We start from the raw sequence: 21,988 nt of genomic DNA on the forward strand, positions 1-21,988 counted from the left end.
AGATGCATAAACTCACACACAAAAGCCTTGGTTACAGTTCACTTGAAGTGTTTGAAAATGGGTTCAGAATTTGCTCATCCCAGTCACCATGTTTATTGAGCTTAGCCTTATTGTGTAGTTCAAATCATACAGTTAGATAAAAGTAGAAAGGTACCGTGGGTGACTGTATTTTATTTTAGGAGGCCAGTAGTAGTTATTCAGATTTGCAGTGCCACAAACTGTTGCTTTATGTCAAGTCCCTGTTCAAATTTCCTTTCTTTTCTGTAGTTGTAAAATAACTCATAGGTTTACAATGTGACCCTCCAGACCCTAATGTTTTTATTATACTCTGAATGACCTGTCACCCTGCATATCAAGTGGGACGTAAAGATGTTCCTCAGGACCATTATTTTCACCAGAACTGATTGCATTGGCATTTATCCTGATGAAACTTTACAACTGCTCTTGATGAAATGTGTCACAAAACCATTATGCAGTAATACATTTAGGGGGATTATTGAGTAAACTGAAGGAGTTCAAGAGCAGTATTTGTGGCTGTATAGTAAGTGCATTATTACCTACACATTTTGTCTTCTTTGCCATATATTTTGCTTTCCCTCAGTAACTGTCTCTCTCTCTCCTTGATAACTATTACCTTTGCCATCATCAAAACTCGCATCCTTTTCTTTTTGTGTTGTCTATGAGTAGTAACTCAGACCTCAACTAGTACCTATCATTCAAGGTAAGTAGTAAGTAAGTAAGACTTTATTTATTTAGCACATTTGGTACAAGAGTTGCAGTTCAAAGTGCTTTACATAAAATCAATAAAAGCAAGCAGCAAGAGCAATACATGGAGTAAAATAATGATCAACATTGTATCAGAACCTGATGTTCCGATAGGCTTCTTGGATTACTAAAATCATGATAAAAGGAATAAAAGTAATAAAAACCTCAGTCAGAACCACAGTGCTGCTTCATAGATTCCGCCCTACCCTGTTAAATATTTTCCCTAGCTATGTTTCCGTGCCCAGAAGCCATCACAAGGTGAATCTTTTCACCTTCTCCCCCTGTGAGTGTAGCTGAACTAAGTGAGCCCTCGAAAACCCTGGTTCCCTCTCATAAGAAGCGCTGACTATACAGCACTTCAGGCCATCTCTGCTGGTGCTTTTTGCTTAATTAGCCAGCCTTTCCATTTGTTTATTCCTGCATGCAAAACAACTATAAGACATTTTATTATATGAGTTCTACTACTTCAAGTAAATTGAAATGTCTTATCGATTTGTTCACTTGTCTGCCAACAATAGCACATGACTTCACGTGCTTGAAAGTATCCCAGTGTGCACCTGCTTGTGAAAACTTTTCTTCCTGTGTACTTCACGCTCTGATTGTGATGGCTTAGAGCCAAAAGAGGTAAGATCCCTGAAGCACAGCCTCGGAAATGAATCAGTACGGTAATGTTATATTTAGCTAGACAAAGCTTCCAGAGCAGCCTGAGGAAACGCACCTGCTACTTATGCGCAAACATGTATTTTTCATTCGCTAACTATTGTATACAACTGTGAAGGTTATCATTCCTCTTTCGGTCCGATATGTTTTCATGCTGTCTGTGAGGCACAAGACTATGGCACAAGATTATGGGTTCCAGCTTGAGTTCCTTTCCTTCAAAATGCTGAAGATTGTAGCCTGTTCAACCACCACTTCCTTATTGGGTAACAACAAAAATCGCAGACGCATTGATCTACAATTCAAGGGGTCAGACAGAGTGAAGGGGCAGAGCTCTGAAAAACAAACCAAAATAATGTATCAATACGTGGGGGAAACTGCTCCAAATGTCAGACAGACAGCGTCTGTTTACACTAGTCCAGATGAATCACAAAGCTACACAGACAGGCATGGACAGGCATGAAGTCTCAGCTACACAGACAGACATGGTGGTTTTTCTAAAGAAGCGGACCTAATAACTATCTGCTCCATGACTAACGAGCTGTCAATTACCAAAGACAATCATTTTAATGTGGCTTAATGTTCAGAGCAGCAAACCCACTGCCTCAAAAACATGCTCATCATGAAAGTGAATCAGTAGGCAGGACGTTTGGTGGAGACAGATACATATAATGAATATGTCTGTGGAACTCCTGCATTGTTTACTGAAGTAGTATCTGAGGAATAAGCTTGGAAGCTTAATGATTCATTCTTTTTGAAGATGGTAAATACTTTTGTGGTTATACTGTATCAATAAAACGGCATTTTACAGTTTTGCTCACATGAGACTGAATAAGACTATCAACAGCAACAGCATTGTAGAGCTCCATCATCAGAAGAGACAATGGGTATTCTTCAGTGTTATAGTTCTCATTTCAAGATATTTGTCATTTTGAGTTAGTAAAATATTTGTTTTCGATCCACAGAGACTCACTGATATTTGTCTGTGAATGTCTGCTCTCACTCCCTCTTTCTAACATGCACACACACACACGCACATTCTTTCTCTCTCTCTCTCTCTTTATCTCTATCTTTCTCTTGCTTTCCTGTAATGTCTTCATTCTCTGGGAGGCGTTCCCCTGCCGTAGTTCATCATCCGTATCACACGGCACACCCGTGCATCGTGATATTTATGGCGCACAGTGAGCCGTGCATCTTTCCCTCGACCGCTCGACACTGCTTGATTAGCTTCGGCAAGCATCTCATCAAATATCATACCCGGCAACTTTTGTCTCACGATGTTCTAGTCTTGGGCATGCCTGTGAATCTGATTACATCACCAAGGGCCCTCTCTAAGATGCCCCCCCCCCCCCCAACACACACACACAGCCCACCCCCCCCCCCCCCCCTGTCAGCCTGGCGTCAGCGGGGCCTTTAGCCTCCTGATTAGCCGCCTCTCACTGGGTTTGATTGATAACCCGTAGCCGTTGACTCGGGCTGCAACCATCGTTGGTATAATATGAGTCACCCTCATTTCATTATCCCAGTGTCTACTAAACCCGGAGTAGACTGCGGCCAGCTCTCTGCCGGAGCCTACAGCCACCCTTTACAACCAGAACAATAAAGAAAACCTGACTTAAAGTAACCCATGAGATAATGAGTGCTTAGTGGTTGAAGTTATAATATAATTAAAGGCACTTGTGGATACATAGTTAAAAAAAAAAAAAGATATTCTACCCTCCTTGTCACTTTAACTCCCCAGTGTTGCGTTCTTTATGGTGTAATTCTCATCTGTTTTAATTCTTTAACACTGATCTATTAAATGTGTTTAAGTAGAAATAATTGTGTTTTCTACAAGGAAGTAATGCTGAGACTATTCAACAATGCTTAAACAACACATGGACATGTTGTCATGTTAAATGTGATCACTTAACACGCATCGTCAAACACCTGACAAACAGCCAGATTTTTCAAGCTGATCAGGCAGATTGTTCCTGTCATCTCTAGGAGATATGCAAACAGACAGGCAGACAAGATGCACACATGCACACACGTACCCAATACACACCCAAAACCCACACATGCGCACACAAAGACACACACACACACACACACACACACAGAATTTACAAGCATTGCAGGACATAAACAAACATTGCGCTGGAAGATGATGGAATGCCCAAAACAAAGCAGAGGTCTGGGCCTGCTGAACACACACTCCCGGTGCCATCATCAGTTAAAGCCCATTTGTTGACTGTGTCAGGCCCACAGAGGCATTGCTTAAAGGATCCTTCTCGCCGTATCAGGACTGCTATCTTAATAACCTTACGCTTCCCATTTTCCCACTGCCACCCACTCTCATTATTCTGTGGTAAATGTGTACAGGGCATTTCGAATGAAAGCTATCTGATGAAAAAAAAAAAGAGAGAAAGAATCTTTTGTCTGCTGCTGTGTGTGTGTGTGCGTGTGTATATGTGTGTGTGTGTGTGTGTGTGTGTGTGTGCGTGTGTGTGTGTGTGTGTGTGTGTGTGTGTGTGTGAGTGTGTGTGTGTGTGTGTGCCAGTACGTGCAAATATGTGTGTGAACGTATGTGTGTGTGTGTGTGTGTGTAGTTATCAGCATCACAATGTATTGAGACATTCACAATGGAACCATGGGTCTGGATCTGAATGTTTCTTTTTTCCTCTCTCTGCTCGTTTTCCCTGAGTGCAAACCTATTTTGGATTAGGCTCAAGGTCTGGGAAATTATTAACAGGGATTGTTGTAAAGTGATTTCCCCACCCATCTGCACTGTCTTTATCACCCGGTATTTTTTAATTAGTTTTGAGCTGGGTGCTTCTTGATAATAGCTCACTGCATCACTGCTCAGTGAAGCATCAGTCAGGATATACAAGATCTATTATGCCATTTCGATTTGAGTTTGAGTATACCGTTAAAACTAACACTGTCTCTTAGGGGGAGGGGGGGTATTTTTTTTTATCTGTGTGGCAAATAGAAAGGGAGAAAGAGGAAGAAGTTGCCAGCTGCAGTGCTCTGGCAATATGCTCTGTGTATAGCTGTGGATGTTCTACTAGCGCTGGGGTCTGTGAATAGCTGTGGAGGTTCTACTAGCGCTGGGGTCTGTGAATAGCTGTGGAGGTTCTACTAGCGCTGGGGTCTGTGAATAGCTGTGGAGGTTCTTCTAGCGCTGGGGTCTGTGTATAGCTGTGGAGGTTCTACTAGCGCTGGGGTCTGTGTATAGCTGTGGAGGTTCTATTAGCACTGGGGTCTGTGAATAGCTGTGGAGGTTCTATTAGCACTGGGCTCTGAAACAAACTGGAGCGTGGAGAGGACAGCATTACCATCACTTACCACATTATCCTTTCCTATAAGCCAAAAGCAGATTTTCTTTAGCCGGCTTATCGAGAGACATCGTCAAAATGTCTAGAGAATTAGGGAAGTTTTAAAATATGCCCACCACACAATGATGGAAGTTGTACTAAATTGGTAAGTCATCATTGGCCTCCATCCAACAGTTGGATTCTTGATTACTGCAACACTCATTGGTCTGAACTTTATATAAAATGCAGCTGCTCATTTAGCAATGCAGACTTCAGTCAACAAACATATACAACAAAACTTTACCTAACATAACAGACATACCATATATACTGTAAGTGACTGACCTTTAACTGATTTATTACAGTTATTTGTGTAACACCCATATGATGATAATACAGCAAAGAAAGACATCTCTCTTTCGGCTGCTTTCAGCCCATCTTTTAAAAGTATATGTTTCTAAAGATATGGTGCACATAATGTTCATTCCTCCATTGTGACAGCTGAAGGGAATCACTAATCATACTACTTGTCCGATTGATATTATCTAACAGCTATCAGAGTAACTAGCCTCTTTGTGCAATTTAATAGTTTGAATATCACAGATTTTTTCTTCTTCATTAAAACTTCCACTACCTTTTTTGCTCAGGTTTGGGGTGTCATATGGCATCATTTCTCCTCTCTGCCAGTTATCACGAGTACCTCTGGCCAATAGACACAACAGTGAAATCTTCTGGAGACACTGCTGGAGAATCCTCCAACGATGCCGAGAGCCAATGAATGAAAAACGTAACAGGACATAGTTACTGTTGTATTTGTATATATACACTGTTTGTATGTACACTTTTGTCTGTGTTCATGCGTACCTCTCTCTCACACACAGAAAACAGCTTTCCCATTCAAACTAAAAGAGTATTTTCGTCCGCACAATGAAGGCTCGCTTGTTTCTTCAGCGTTTGCAGCATTTCTGTTGTCCTGCTTAGTCAAGGAAAAAAAAAATCATTACCTCTAAAACAAAACAACAATGTTGTATTCAATTCATTTGAAAAATAGGTAAGACAATCTGCCACAAACGAGCACCATAAAGCTGTTTTTTATATATTAGCCATCCGTGACTGGCTTATTGTTCTATCTGCTGCATTGTTCCTGCATCCATTGTTTTTCGAGTCCAAATGAAGGTGTAGGTGGTGTGTGTCAGAGATGCGAGTGGCAGGCATCTTAATTTGACCACTCTCAATAATAAACAACTGTAGCAAACACAGCGAGTGTTGAGCTCTGAGACAAAGGACTGATAATGCATTATGCAGAGGCTCACTTTTACCACGATCGTCCTCTGGGCAAGCAGACAGAGTGGCTCACTGGCTCCACCAGCTGGAAAAGTTGTCTCTCAGTGTAAGTGCACCCTGGTCAGGCTTATATGGATGGGAGCTGATTCAGGAACAGATGTGGGCGTGCTGAATCCTACCCACACCAGGGTCAGCAACTGTTCCAAAGTCGGCAATTAATGATGTTATTCTAAACAAAGTTAAGAGGAGATAGAGTTACAGTAAAGTAGGAGATTTAAACCAGCCTTTTCTGTCCAATATGCCACACTCCCCATTCTCCTCCATTTCACTAGTAGCTCTAAGCTCACATTACCCCTTAACCATAGGGAGTGCCAGCGGACACCGCACACACGCAATCTCCTCTATAGGCGTCTCAGGACCACGGCCAGCTACCAAGCCAAACGTGCACATTATCAGTGCTTTGACCAACCATGTTCATTTTTTCTACATTGTGTGATTTCATGCCATGATTAATAAGAACACAGAAACCTCTCCTAAAACCAAACTGTGGTGTGCAAGCCACAGATTACGAATGCAAAGATCATGCAGGATGTGCAGGCAAGACAGAAACACACCAAGCCAATGAAGCCAAGACACGTGTTGTTGAACACATGTTACAGTAATTAATGCAGTGACGTGCAGCTGGGATTCATGTCCTTTGAATTGCAAATAAATAATTTCCTTCAGGGGCTAATGAATAGCATTTTTTCTGTTACAGTGTACAGTCGGGTACATGGGATATATGGGTGTGTGTGTGTCCAGTCCCTCTGACGATTGAAAAGGAAGCCACGCATATCTAAGTAAGTGTTGATAAAAACTCAGTATTATTGAAATCACATTGACAACTTGGTGTACTCCTCTCATGGTCATTTTTTTATCCTTTTTGTTTAAAAGAAAAGACGTCTAAAACAACAGATAAAAACATAAAAATAACCTTGAGAGCTACACACTACACAACGTAAAAAAAATGGTCAGAACATCTTTTGTAAGAGTGGACGTGTTTCAGCAAATATTGCTTTTCAATGAAGTGAATAGTTTTACAAACAACTAGTATGCAGGAAAACAAACTTAGAATGTATTTACAATTTGCTCAGTTAACACCATGATAAAGCAACACATCTAAATTAATGTACTTAGTGTCTGTGGAGGTAGAGTAATGGCCTATGTTAGAATGGAACATAGACTGAGCACTGAGCCTTAATTCGACTTCTGTGTGTGTGTGTGTGTGTGTGTGTGTGTGTGTGTGTGGGGGGGGGGGGGGGGGGATGTGCCTAATTGAAATGTCTCACTGCCCACTGAGGTATGCCGGAGTGCTGGGTGCATGGTTGTGTGTGGTGTGGTGGTGGCAGCACACAAGAGGGTGGGAGAGAATGGAGACGCTTCAATTTGCCCATACAGTCACCATGATGAAAGCTCATTTATTGTACCATGACACAGACACACACACACACACACACACACACACACACACACACACACACACACACACACACACACACACACACACACACACACACATACAGTCACCATGATGAAAGCTCATTTATTGTACCATGACACAGACACACAGACACACCGACACACACACACACACACACACACACACACACATACACACACACACACACACGCACACACACACACATTCATGCACACACATACACTCATTCATGCATTGACAGTACAACAGTTCACACCAGCACACACATCACAAATAATGCTCTGGAGACCGAAGAGTATTTCAATATAATTACTGTGATTATGTTTGATTAAATTGGGCATGAGTCCCACGTTCTCTTGTCTTAATGCGTGGGACCACTTTTCTGTATGTCAGACACTTATCTGGCATCAGTGTGCTTTATTCTGATAAAGGGTTCATAATATCTGTAATCATGCCTCATTGATAGAAATCCGCCCGATAAGCAAGTGATGCATGCATTTACTGTCACAAGATTACGTTTGATGATCCGGTTGTTGGAAATAATGTTTCACATGACTACATGTTATTCGGAGACACCCTTGCGGTGTGATCGTGATTATGTTTGGACTACGCTAAAAAGATGAGATTTGGTCCAATTCAAGAAGATTTATGAATTATTCCACATTTTCTGTAATCTCAACACGATTGGATATCATATCTCAGAAATAATGATGTTTCAGCAAACATGACAAGGACAGAAAGAGGGTGAGAGAGAGAGAGAGATCGATCGTTGGAAGACAGCTGTAGCAGAGATATCCACACATTCACAGCCCTTCACACCAGTGCTGTCATGGTTGAAGAAACAAGAACACACCTCTGCACTGTTCTGCCTGTCTTCCAGATGTTTTATGTTCATTCAAGAACATATGATGGAAACTTATTAAACCTACGTTATACACATATTTTCATTTTGTAAACCAAATTTAAAAAAATTCTCATTAAAACAGAGATACTGTATCTCACCACTTGATTGTTGGTGGTAAAGATAGTCTCTGTACAGGTTACTCTGATGAGGATGATACCGTGTCAGACCACCTATTACGGCGGGGAATATCACTCTGTGAGGCTTGTAAACAGGCACTTAATCAGCGCTAACATACCAGGTTGCCGCACTGAACCACCATTAAAATGTTACACTTGGTCAGCCGAGACAGGCCCATTTCCTGCCTTCACAAAGAGCCAGTTTCACAGCAACCTTTCGCTCTCTCGCTCTAGTATCTTTGCCAAGGTTAATTGGTCTTGTCTCTTGGGTTTACTATTTTTAACCTTTGAACATGCATTCTTATGGAAGGTGATACATTTAGATGGTCATAAGGTGTGTGTGTGTGTGTGTTTGTGTGTGTGTGTGTATGTGTATGTGTGTGTGTGTGTGCGTATGCCCGTTTGTGTACATTTGTGTTTAGGCCCACTTACACCATTCATCTTTAAAAGCAAACCGCTATTATACTCAGATTACATTAATCACGATTAGGAAGGGCTCTGAGGATATTGCAGTCTGCTGCATTACCTCAGTTTTTGGCTCAAGGACTTGTCCGGCGTGCTAAATTTAGGTGCGCGCGAGGGCCGGCAGCGCTCTTGAGTTCAGGTGTTGCTGACACCTCCGCCCTCTGGGATCTGATTAGCCTAGCAATTCATCAGAGGGCGCGCGTACTCGCCGCTGCGAGGATTCACCGCAACGATTCCTCGGGATCTCGTTTGTCAGAAACCGAAGTGGAGCAGTGTCGTCTGGGGACCCGCTGCGGTCTACTGTGAGCCTTTTAAGTCCTCCGCACGTCAACGAAACAGGCCCTCAGCTTCAGAAGCTTGTCTGTACACTGAGAAAGACAGACAGAGGGGATAGAGAGAGAGAAAGAGAGTTTGATGGTTGGTTGGCACTGGCTAGTGAGAGGTGGATATAGGCTACAGGATTAGATGGATGGACAGAGAGAGAGAGTTCTCACACCACCTTCTCAAATGAAAAAAAAGCAGCTCAAAGCAGCCACGTGGCAGAGCCATCAAATGTGATATGCCGGATCCTTGTCAGTGTTTCATATTCTTCGGGCTGGGAGAAGAGACGGGAATCGATGCAACTGAAAAGGACATCTGGGAGTCAGTGTGCATTTGATTATCCTGTATCTTTAATATCTGGGCCAGCATCAGCTTATTCTCATGGGATGCCTGTGGCAGGGTAGAAACTCCTCATAGCTGTATTGATCAGAAAATGAAAAAAGACAGAGAAACAACTCTTCAATTCTGTGGTAGAATCATTCTTCATTCATCTTCATCATTCTTTTAGTTTGGCTTCTCAAATGTAGTGGATTCACATGGTAAGACAGGTCTAACTGTACTAAATGGTACTTGGTAATGGTAATGGTAATGGTACCGGTCCTTAGTGTCTGAGCATGCGCGACTAGGATCGGGTAGTGACAGTTACTATCGGAACAGCTTTTACTCGTTGGCGAGAGCTGAAAGACACATTTGAATACAAGTTCGATTTAGAGCTAGCCATCTTTTCTTGACTGTGTTAGCAAAGTTGTTGACTCGCTAGTTTTCATAAACGAGGAAAGCAAATTTCAACAGGTTTCGCTAGGTTTAGCCGCTAGGGGGAGCTCCAAGCCAAAAACTCCATAGTGCTGCTTTAATAACACAATTAGCATTTTTACCAAGAATTGACATAACCTTAGATTACTTCAATGCAAATATAAAGTCTTACTACCCACATTCTGTATTCATTTTGTCATTGGATATAATGATGTCAAAGAAAATCAATAAATATCTTTTTGCTTTAGCTGAATAACATACTATGTAGTGTATGTGGGTGAGCCCCTTTACCTATAAGACCAAAGCACATGCAGGACACTGAAAACACATAACATCTTCACTTCTCTGTACTGATAATTTTTCTGTGTCAGCTCAAAGGAGTACATAATCGCTCCATGTGCATTTTGATGCAATTAAAACAAGAAACTTTTTTTTTTTTTCTTGTTGTTTGTGTGTAGTTGTCCTATAAAAAAAACACGACCGGCATTCCACTCAAACCCTGCTCCCTCGGGACAAAAAAAGAAAGGCGTCTCAGTGCTGCGGTTGGACACGGGGAGGGAGAGCGAGAGAAAAGGAAGAGAGAGAGAGAGAAAACATGTTTCTGTGCTCATCAGCCCACACTGAGACTCAGCAGAGCTAATTATGTAGCGCGACAGCTCTGTAAATACACCTAATGAGTTAGAGAGTCAAGGACGGGTGCCTCAACGCACCGTCTGCTCCTGGCAGGGGGGCTCCGTCTGCCAAGGATGCTGCTCCTCAAAGGGCCTTGCGTTGGCAGCCAAGCGCGACCATTTTCTCTCCTGCGCTTCAAACTTTTTTCTCTCTTTTCGTTTTTTTTTTTAAAACACACTCAGCTATTTCCTAATTTTGTTTCAGACGGAGCCATATGGAGAGCATCAGAGTGACAGAGGCGTATTACTATTTTTTGACATGAGAAATGTAAAACTGATATACCACTGCAATGCTAGGATCCGAATATCACAAAAAATTGACAGTAGAACAGCAGCTAGATAGCAGTTAGGTTTGAAAATCAGTGAAAACACAGACTCAGTAAAGAAGGGACCATATGTTCCATCTTTAATGCCTCCACTTTAATGATAATAATCCATATATCCTGAAAAATGACTCATCACTGTCGCCAAAACTTGTCTCCTTTACGATCCCTGTCAGGACTACTGAGCGCATTTACGACCATCATGAAATATCGAGGCTGACTGTTAATATGCCACACCACGGCTGTACTTTTCAGAAAGGAGATTCTACGGCTCATTACGTGCCACCAATACTGCAGGCAAAACAGTGAGCCTGTACTGCGAGCTGAAGACCACTGCGTCCCCACCACAGGGCCAGATGACTCTGTCAGGCTGCTCATGACATTACCGCCTACTTCATGGGCTGAACATCAGTAAAAAAAACAACGACACCGATCAGTCTGTACTTTTCTGTTTGTGCGCCGTCTGTTTAAAAAATATTACAGCAGCCAGTGCCGGGAAAATCTATGCACAGCCCGACGGCTTAGGTTTTTTTGCAATGGTGAAGGAGTAAACAATCACAGCAGGTGCGTTTCAGGCATTGCATTCATGCTTGACTACCCTCCACACCCACCATGATGGGTGCCTGTGCCCTGAAACTCAGTGCAACACGTCCAACAATGGGCTTCAAGCAACAGGAGAGTTCCTCTGGCAAATAAACAAGCGGCAATGACAGCCACAATCCAAAAGCACCTACCATCTCTACAATTTAATTGTGAAGCAAACTCTTACAGCTGCAATCTGTCAATATGGTGATCTCATTTGTGCAGCCCTGTGAGTGTACAAATATGGGTGATATTAGCCTAATTTATTACATTACATTACATCACATACAGTTTAAATAAGTACTAGCTAAATGTATTATTATGGTTATTCTTTTTAAATATACAGTGCTGCTTGAAAGTATCTGTGTGGGTACACCTTGGCACTACAGTAGTTTGGTTGGTTTCCGCTCTCTTTTAATCTGTGTTGCCCAACCCTTTTCCTAAAGATGTCTGATTTGATTGGTTTGCTTAATTGACTAATTAAGCACCCAAATGTGTTTCACCGAATCTGTTACCTACTTGACTGCAGCTGGGGGTTCACTTACTTTCACACATACACTTATTCCATGTTTCATGTAGTTTTTTGGCTACTCACACAATTCCCTCTAAACAAGTACATGCAATTGATAAACATAAACCTGACATTTCATTTATGGAAAACTGGTGATGATAAAATAGGAAAATCATGGTAAAACAACAGAAAACTCTAAACTGCTCAAGGGGTTCACATACTTTTAAGCAGCACTGTATATGATTCTGCCTTCTGGCCTCATATGCTCTCATATGTTGATGTTGTATACTTTCCCTAGTTGTTATTTATCTATTTCTTAATTGTTTTCATGGGTTTGAATTGAATCATACTGGGTTTTGCAGTGTTAAATTGACCTATCCCAGCTTGCACAAGAACAGATTCCGAAACAGCAAAAAAATATTGTCCAGAATTAAAAATGTCCTGTAGGAAGTAAAAACACAGGTCAATACATTGTCCTGGCTTTGGATATTCGTGTTGATGTTCATGAGTTATGATCTCGGTTCTTCTTCTGGTCTAACAAGCTCTGTTGTTCTCCCCATTCTCAGTTGACAGTAAACCTGGCAACCATCAACAGGCAAGCTCACAAAAGACTGAGAGTGGACCTCTCGAAAAGGACAAAATAGGTACGATATTGATACATGTGCAACTGGTGGTGGATGTGCAAAACCTGGGTATGTTAACACTTTAATAGCTCAGAGGGTGAATTCTGAATGGTGGCAAACTTTTATGCAAGGGGAATTCAAGAACAATATAGAAGTCCATCTTGGATAATCTTTAATTATCTAGATATCTTTGTGCACACTATTAATCAGTTTAGATGAGTCAGTATGTGTGGAAATCCATTTTGTATTATGTCCAAGGGACCCTGGAGCATCACTGGTCTAAAGCTAATCATTAACTGGCTTTATTGTGGACACTCATGCTGTAATGAGCATGTGTGGAAATCACCAAATATGGTTCCCTCCTAACTTTTGAAATAAGGGGTTATCTTCTGGTGTAGTGATCCATCCAGTTGACATGGGTCAACCGGATCATCACGTCTACCACAGAACAGGATAATCCTTGTTTACAGAGCCGGTTGTTAATTATGGTAAACAGCAGGCAAGCGAAGTGAAGTGTCAATTATTTACTCTGAGTATAATCCAGGAAATGCCCCTTGACTGTACAAATATCACCAAACGGTAAGCACACATTGATTCTGGACGGTTTGCTCATGGAAAACACCTTTGGTTAAACCACAAACTATGAATGGGCAAAAGCATCTGCTGAAAAGCAGTTACATCCACGGAAAGCAGTTACATGTGTTCAACAAGTGATACAGGGACTGGACTACAAACTGTCAGAGTAAGTAATATGCTTTATACGGAGCACACTGTATTGAAGTATCTCATCAAATGCTAATTAACTTAGTTTTTTTCCGTTGTTGTTGTGGGCCTACTTGTAATCTTAGCTGGTTGGTTAGCTCATCTTAGTTTGGTTACCATTAACTACTAACAATAACAAAGCTATTTTTTGTTCAATTATTTATTGACTGCATTTTAACAGTTCTTTAAAACCATAACCATTGTTTTAAGACTAACAATATTAGTTCTTTCTCATTTTTTTCCCAGCTGTAATAAGCAATTGCATGTTAGAAATGTTTATTGATGTGACCACGTATCCATTGAACTACATGCTGTTGCAGCTTGTTAGAGCCTTACAGACTGTTAACCTATGTTAAATACATGTTTAATAGCACCAGTAACCATTTTAGTCAATGTGAGTTGATGCAAGTTCTGACGAGGCCCTTACTATATGCATTAGTCCTTTCGTTTTCAGAACTCACAGGTCTGCAACTATGAGATGATTCACTGATGTGCAATTCCTTCCTGAGCATAACAATTGGCAAAAATACAATGGGACTGGATTGTTCTTTTTCATTGTCTGTGCTCAATATAGTTATGGAATGTGAAGTGATAGACATGGTTGATTTGGATAACACCATAACAATAAACACCATATAAGATTGGGAATGTAGATCAAGGACATACTAACTCAAAGTCCTGCCTTGCAGTGTGTGGGCTGAAACAAACATCTCTGTATGTCCACCAAGACTCAATCTCCCATTCTTTGTCCTTCATTGGAAGGTGTCTTAACAGGCAAGACCGACATCTAAAGTTACAAATAAAACATTTAAAATCTACAGCTACACCTGACTACTCTTGGGCAGGAAACCTGGGAGCAGGTGGAAGGACCATTAGCACCTCTTATCAAGACGGTCTCCCTAGTCATACCACTACTACATATACAAGTAGTGAGTTTTCAGCATTTTCAAATTCATTGATATTAGCCTAATTTATTACATGACATTACTTCACATACAGTTTAAATAAGTACTAGCTACATGTATTAATTTGGTTATTCTTTTTACAATATTTGATTCTACCATCTGGCCTCATATGCCCTCATATGTTGATGTTGTATACTTTCCCTAGTTGTTATTTATCTATTTCTTAATTGTTTTCATGGGTTTGAATTGAATTATACTGGGTTTTGCAGTGTTAATTGTACCTATCCCAGCTTGCACAAGAACAGATTCCAACAGAAAAATAAATATTGTCCAGAATTAAAAATGTCCTGTAGGAAGTAAAAACACAAGTCAATACTTGGCTTTGGCTATTCTTGTTTTTGTTCATGATTTAAGCTGCAGTTTATGTTCATGAGTTATGATCTCATGAAGGAGAAACATTTGGTATGTTCTTCTTCTGCTCTAACCTGTTATTATCTCCACGCTCCGCCTTATTTTGCTCTTGGCTGTTTTTCTTCTGCATAACCGGCTCTTCTTCTGGTCTAACCAGCTCCGTTGTTCTCCCCATTCTCAGTTGAGGATAAACCTGGCAACCATCAACAGGCAAACTCACAAAAGTCATGGGGATGTGGAACTCTCGAAAAGGACAAAATAGGTACGATATTGATACATGTGCTACTGGTGGTGGATGTACAAAACCTGGGAATGTAACACTTTAATAGCTCAGTGGTTGAATTCTGAATGGTGGCAAACTTTTATGCAAGGGGAATTCAAGAAAAATATAGATGTCCATCCTGGATAATCTTTGATTATCTAGATATCTTTGTGCACACTATTAATCAGTTTATATGAGTCAGGATGTGTGGAAATCCATGTTTTATTATGTCCAAGGGACCCTGGAGCATCACTGGCCTAAAGCTAATCATTAACTGGCTTTATTGTGGACACTCATGCACTCATGCTGCTTAGTGTACAGTTGCATGGTTAAACAAACTAACTAATAGGCTTCTTTTCAAAATTTCAGATGTGGATTAATGAAGGAGCTAACACAGATTAAAAATGGTACGGTGTTCTACGGTTATTCATGTTTTTAAGATGTGCTTTAGCTCTGAAAGAGGAGTGCACTGTTTTGTAGCTAAAATACTGTTGTTCTATCTATACTATCATGTAATGCTAAAGTAAGACTGAAGTTATGACCCTATTGCGAGGTGTGGCTTTTGAATAACGAGACTGTCATTACAAGTACATGCGAGTAATGCAGGAAATAATGATAATTTTGTTCTTTACAATAGAATTACAGTTCTATTTAAAAGACACACCTCGCATTACTGTCACTCAAAAACGTTGCCAGATTCCAACCTGCCTTAGTATAACTTCCTATACATGTGTAAATGCCAGACACTAGAAAAGGATTTTCATGACATCATTTCCACTGTCCAAATCTCGCCCACTACATATTTGTTGGCACATTTACACAACCCCTTACATCGGCACTCAGAACAAAGATAATTCAATGTTTGTATCATAATCAAATAAATGAATACCAGCAGTCTTCCTCTGCACAACCCTTGTAAGTGTTGCTCTCTGACTGCAGGTCATTTATGCATAATTCTAATCTCTTTTGCATTGATAGGTGTTTTGTATCTTTGGATTGCTTTGGCTACAATTGTCCTAATATGGATGGCAGTGTCTTACCATTCAGTTGCAGGGACAAAACTTGACAGTCTTTTGGGTAAGGCAGCAAAAACATTTTCTTAATGCATCAGTGTGTAAAAACACCTCAGTCAGATGACACTGTAAAACAAATCTTGGCTTGAACTCACAAGGATTGCTTTGCAAATGTGTTGTCAGAACCTTCCATGGCAGTCCAACCAATTATTTCAAAGTAAGATGTTACAATGATAGTAGGTGAGGACATTATGATAGCTTCTTGGCATGTGACATAAATTGCTATGGTATACAAAAGTTGTCATGACAATCTGCAAAAAATGAAAATATGACCAGTAGTTGACAGGATATTGCATCTTCCAAGACATGTGTATGACTAGTGTAACGAGCCAGCTCACGGGCACGAAACATAAAGGGGAGGCCACGCAGAATATTTGATATAATAATAATAATAAGTTATTTATTAAGGGTTACAAGTATATAGTTATCTATTAATTATAGGAAAATGTGTGGTGAAGGTCAGTGTTGTGGAGAGAAACAAAAGATGTAATGTAAAGTCAGTTAAAGGGTAATATAAAGCAAACGACGACGACAACAATCCAAATCCAACGAGTATCCACAAATCCAATTCCTATCCAAACACCAACGACCAATCCAAAACTCCAATCCAACGCTTCACGATTGCAGTCTGCTCAGGGCTTTTGTAGCCCCTCCAATTACTGCTACACCTGGTTCCAATCACCTGCTACACCTGCTCCCAATCATCTGCTCTAGAGATAGACAGAACAGGCATGCAAATCTCATGGGGGCGGGGCCTAGACCCGCCAGGGTTGTAACACTAGGGGCAGTTTCAGCGTAGATTTGTAACCAGGCCCTGAGGAGTTCTGCCTTCTGGTAATGATCAGTAGTCTTTGCAAGGTCGTCACAAAACCGACTAGGTCAGACACATTTCTCAGAAGAAGGGTGGCTCCGCCTAAAGTTTAGTGCCTACATGTGACATGATACTTGTATTATTGAAAGTTAACTTGTAAATGTGTAAAATGTAAATGTCTGACAGTATATGGCAGCTGTCAGGTTGTGTTGTCAGCTGTGTTAGTTATATGATGGGGGATTCAGGTAAAATAAAACCCAAATTTCAATGTTCGTGGGTGTGGACCTGTCCAGGTCATATAATCATAATCAGCCCTGACACAACCCTCCTGACGGCCCAAGTGCAAGATATGCATTAATATACTAAATAACATGGGCCTACTTTTCTCTTGTACTATTTGGGTCAGTCCCTGGAATAGCCGTAACAAACAGTTTACATCGCTATCAGATAGCTGGTTCAAGCTCCCCTTCCTGTCTCTGCCTGAAGCATTTGCTTATTTTGCGGGCGAAAACAGAGAGTGCTAAAGTCATGACTCATGTGATTTAAATTTTATTTTTTTGGCTCCCTTTGAGACAGAGCCACAAGTGCGTCTGCATCACTTGCACCCCTTATAGCGCTTGGCCCTGTTCATAATCACACACGCCCTAAATATCCTTGTGTTGGCTGTTTTCTGTTGGTTGGTTAGTTTGAGATAGTGTTTTGTGAGTTCCAGACAGTCAAAATGTTCTTATCCCTGCAGTGAATTTTTTTACAACACCAAGACATTTGCATAATTATGGAGTTTATGTCAACTACAATTAGTTTGTGAAGAGAATGCTCATGGTCATTAATATTTAATAAATAATTATTTCATGATGATTAGTAACATTTTCTCAATGAATCATTTATCCGATAATTCACCTGTGCATCTCATGGTGACAGAAAAGCCTCCCCTCCTGGTTAGACACACAAATAATTAATGACAGACTTTAATGAAGAAAACTAATTAAAAGGGGGAAATGATTCCAGTTGTCCTAATTGCCAGTCTCCACAGGAGCTGCGCATAGGAGACAGGAGGGGTGGAGTGGTTCTCACTCTAGATTAATACTTTTTGACTGTATAATATCACTCACCTACCTGTGATTGTGAACCTGTGATGGATTTAATAGTCCTCTCATTTAACAAAAAGTTAAACCAGCAGAGCTGAATGTGGAATTAAATCAAAAGGTGAAGAACCACATTTATCATAGAACATAAACAATCAGTGGGGGCTTGGAAGAGTCATGAGGTGAATTTTAAAGTATGTGTACACATCTCAAGTCATTAAAAAAAATGTTTTTCTCTAGCAGGAGAGACAAAGCGGGGAGTGGAGACAATACAGACAAGAAGCATGACGAAACCTCTCAATTTCAAGTGTGGCATAAAAGCGTGCCCTGATGACCACTTCACCTTTCATTTAAAAAGTGGGGTTGCGAATATACTCGGGCCAAGAATTTGCTTTGAGGGCGAAACGTAAGTAAACTGACAGGACAGCTGTGGTTCCAGTTATATTACTGCTCATTAACAGCAGTGAAGCTAAAGTCAACAGCCAATTGCCAAATGCCATAAATCTCAAACAATTCAGAGCAACACAAACCTCAAAGCTGAAGTTCACACTCACATTCACTGAACATAAACAAGGCATATAATGTTTGCATGATGCCTAAATAATTTTTCAAAATACTAACTCTATTTATTGGAGTAATTTGGCATCAAGTTCCTTGTCGAGATTATGTGATGGATTAAAAATCATTTGTTAAATCCAGAAGATGGCAGTACAAACTAACTATCTGCAGTGCTCTTTCCTCATGTCTACATGCTTTGTTCATTGAGTTAAAAAAATACCAAGCATAATTTCTATAGGCTTACTTTTTGTTTACCGCGTTTATTTCATGTTTTATAGGCTAGTGAGTGGTGTTAAGAATAACATTGTGGTAGGACTTAACATAGCCTTGTTGAGAGGTAAGTGCCTTTGATTTCTAATAGAGGAAATGCTAGACATTTTTGTTCTATTGGTCCGAATTTCAAATGAATAATGAAATGTACATGAAGATGTTATTAATCAGCAGAATCCCTATCCATGGATATAGATTTTGAGCACAGCAGTCAATTTTCGAACTTCTTTCAGAATGAATTCCCATCGTATCCCTACTTGTCTCTCCATGTTAGCAATAGTATGGTCACATATCCATGTGCACTGCTGGCTGCTATGACCAGAGGTGTGTAGTAACGCGTTACATTTACTCCGTTACAGTGCACTCGTTAATGCTTGACAGTAGGCTTGCCCGATGATTGGGGGTGTGTTGATAGCGCAGACGTTTATAGCGAGATTGGCAGGTCAACAACCAATCACGTTAACTTTAAGTGCCATCAGTCCCACCGCAGGAGAGCAAGGGCCACAGCTGTTTACTACCTCGGCAACAACCAGCGTGACAGAAACCGCAAGATTGACTCTAAATTGACTCAATTTACAAATGCGAATACTGACATCCAAATCGAGTAAAGTTACTAATGCCCATCCCTAGCTACTAGCTATTAATCTTATCTAATAGAAACTATACATCCGTTTTAGGAGAGATATTAATATTATTTAATAATAATAATAATTATTATTATAATATACTAATATAATATAATATAATCATATATATATAATAATATTTGCTAGCGATAGATTGTACGATACCACTAGGACCTGCACTCTATTCTCCTCCTCCTCTCTCAGCCACTCTTCCTTTATCTTGTCCTCTCTGTCCCCTTCTTCGTATCACTGGCACCTGAGCAGTTCCACTGGCTTCACTTGACACTGGTGAGGGCACGTCATAACTAAGATCTGCATCAGGCTGCAACAAGGAAGAGCAGTAGGCTACTACTCCGCAATAAATGGGAAATGATTTATACATTATCTGTTAAATTGGGCAATATCGGAGACTGGAAAGTAGTAATTCCAACTTTACGGTGTGTATTTTTGGAGCAGTAGGCTTTTGTTATTGGGATAACGGGCTTAGTTTTGGCTACCGTACATAGCCAGCCATGCATCTAGCTAATACTGACAGAGTTATAAACTCATGATCTTGTTTAGAATTTGCAAACAATAAAAAAATTTCAAATGTATAAATTAGCTGATCAACTACTTGTCGTCTCTTGCCAGTGTCAAGATGTTTCGCTCATTTGTGTAGGTTCAGGGTCCTCAACCTGGCAACCCACATGAGCTCCCAGTCTGGGGAGGAGGGGGCAGGGGGAGACAACTCTCCAATATTTTGAATTTGGATTGCAGAACCCATTTTTAACACTTGCTGTCAGTACTACATGGTGTTCCTTTAACACATGATATCGACATTATCTTTCAACAGGTGACACTGGGGAGATTGTAAAAACAGCCGCATTTGACATGTACGCTGGAAGTAAGTTCCAATTCCATGTCTAGCCATACAGAAAACAAAACATACAGGGCCATCTGTGTGTGTGTGTGTGTGTGTGTGTGTGTGTGTGTGTGTGTGTGTGTGTGTGTGTGTGTGTGTGTGTGTGTGTGTGTGTGTGTCTGTGTGTGTGTGTGTGTGTGTGTGTGTGTGTGTGTGTGTGTGTGTGTTGTAGATCAGTTTGTGAGCCTGTCAGTTAGTGTTTGTGAACAGGGTGTATGCTCTCTTCATTTCAGAGGTGGAGCCTGTGGTAGAATTCCTGAAAGCAATTAAGCCAAACACTATTGTTCTGGTGGCCTCTTATGACGAACCTGCTTGGATGTGAGTGTCTCTTTGCTTGAGTGACACATCTAAGAAAATGTCTGGACATATTGCTTGAATGTTTTGCTAAAAGCTATTCTACATGAAATTCTAATCACAACTAAAATGCTTCAGTGTGGCTTCAAGGAACCCTTAGGCTGTGTCACGTCATTCTCACTCCTCTCTCTTCTCAGTATGACAAGTGAAATTCGTGAGCTGTTTTCTAATCTGGGAAGTTCCGAGATTCTAACACTCGCTTCAAGAGATAGCTGGGTATTTGCAGGAGTGAGTGGAATAATTGGGAAAAGTCCTTATGAGCGGGTACGTATATTGGAAAGATCTGATTTCCTAAGCTTGTTCCATTAAAAACCTAAAATTATCTCTTATCTTATCTCTAAATCCACAAATTATTCTGGTATAGCATCAATGAGGTGAATTTTACCATTGCAGACTTCTTGGATTTGAAGTTTTTCCTCTTTGAACATATTTAAACCCTTTGCAAAAGCATTTAACATTACATATGATTAATTAAAAATTTAGTTCATATAGCTTCTCTCATGTTGTCATAGCATGAACTAATGCTGGCAAAGGGAACCTCAATGTCACTTTGTATGCTTGTTTCAAAATCAGTTAAACATTTTTTTCTTTTCTGTGACATCTTCACAGGTCATAAAGAATGATGTAAACACAAACATGTATGCCGGGTGGCCTGGGACGGTGGCTCTTGGGGGCTGCTTTCCAAAAACCACTCACCAAAATGACATGAACCAAGAGCATCATTTGAAGCAACAAATGTCAAACTCCAGCAAAGCTCATTCAAGTTAAACTGTTTTCCCTCAACTTATGGATGACCATAACATCAAAGAGATATTATGTTGTTGACATTATGTGCGTTGCACTACTATTAATCTACTAGGATATCATTGTGGAGTTAAATTTCTCCCATATGACTTTTTTTATGCTGGTCTGAACAAATAACATTTAGACTGTGCCAGAAATTGTATTTACTAGTGCTTGTATAAATTCCTTGTATTAAACTAACATACCAAAAAGAAAACAATACAGATGAGATGATCTCCTTTTGAAAGTTATCAGTGTATTGGTGTGAAAAGCCTCTCTGTGGCAGCTAAGATGCACTCCGTGAAAGACGAAAGGCGTAAACAAACAGCGTTGCACGCTGAAACGAGGAAGGCCTGCGGCAGCTTTTAAGAGGCTGTCTGAAACACATGGACACTCTGAGAGTGACCCCTCTCTGATGTCATCACCCAGGGGA

The 21,988-nt window shown here is 40.5% G+C and overlaps 1 protein-coding gene across 5 annotated transcripts; it reads left to right on the forward strand.

Annotated features, from left to right (window-relative positions):
* Window positions 1–13,161: 13,161 nt before the first annotated feature.
* On the forward strand, window positions 13,162–21,775 carry LOC116220497 (protein FAM3C). 5 transcript variants are annotated; one of them, XM_031567525.1, is made up of 11 exons: window positions 13,163–13,496; window positions 14,279–14,445; window positions 15,014–15,094; window positions 15,464–15,501; window positions 16,073–16,171; window positions 18,304–18,469; window positions 18,900–18,958; window positions 20,350–20,400; window positions 20,652–20,736; window positions 20,910–21,036; window positions 21,382–21,775. In XM_031567525.1, exons 3-11 carry the CDS (start codon window positions 15,060–15,062, stop codon window positions 21,538–21,540), a joined length of 819 nt encoding a protein of 272 aa, XP_031423385.1. In that variant the 5' UTR covers window positions 13,163–13,496; window positions 14,279–14,445; window positions 15,014–15,059; the 3' UTR covers window positions 21,541–21,775. The 5 variants fall into 5 exon arrangements, with proteins under 5 accessions (XP_031423388.1, XP_031423385.1, XP_031423389.1 ...); XM_031567529.2 differs by having other exon boundaries at window positions 18,307–18,469; XM_031567526.1 differs by having other exon boundaries at window positions 14,338–14,445.
* The last annotated feature ends 213 nt before the right edge of the window (window positions 21,776–21,988 follow it).

This window comes from Clupea harengus, chromosome 5, assembly GCF_900700415.2.
Source record: "Clupea harengus chromosome 5, Ch_v2.0.2, whole genome shotgun sequence".
Lineage (NCBI taxonomy): Eukaryota > Metazoa > Chordata > Actinopteri > Clupeiformes > Clupeidae > Clupea > Clupea harengus.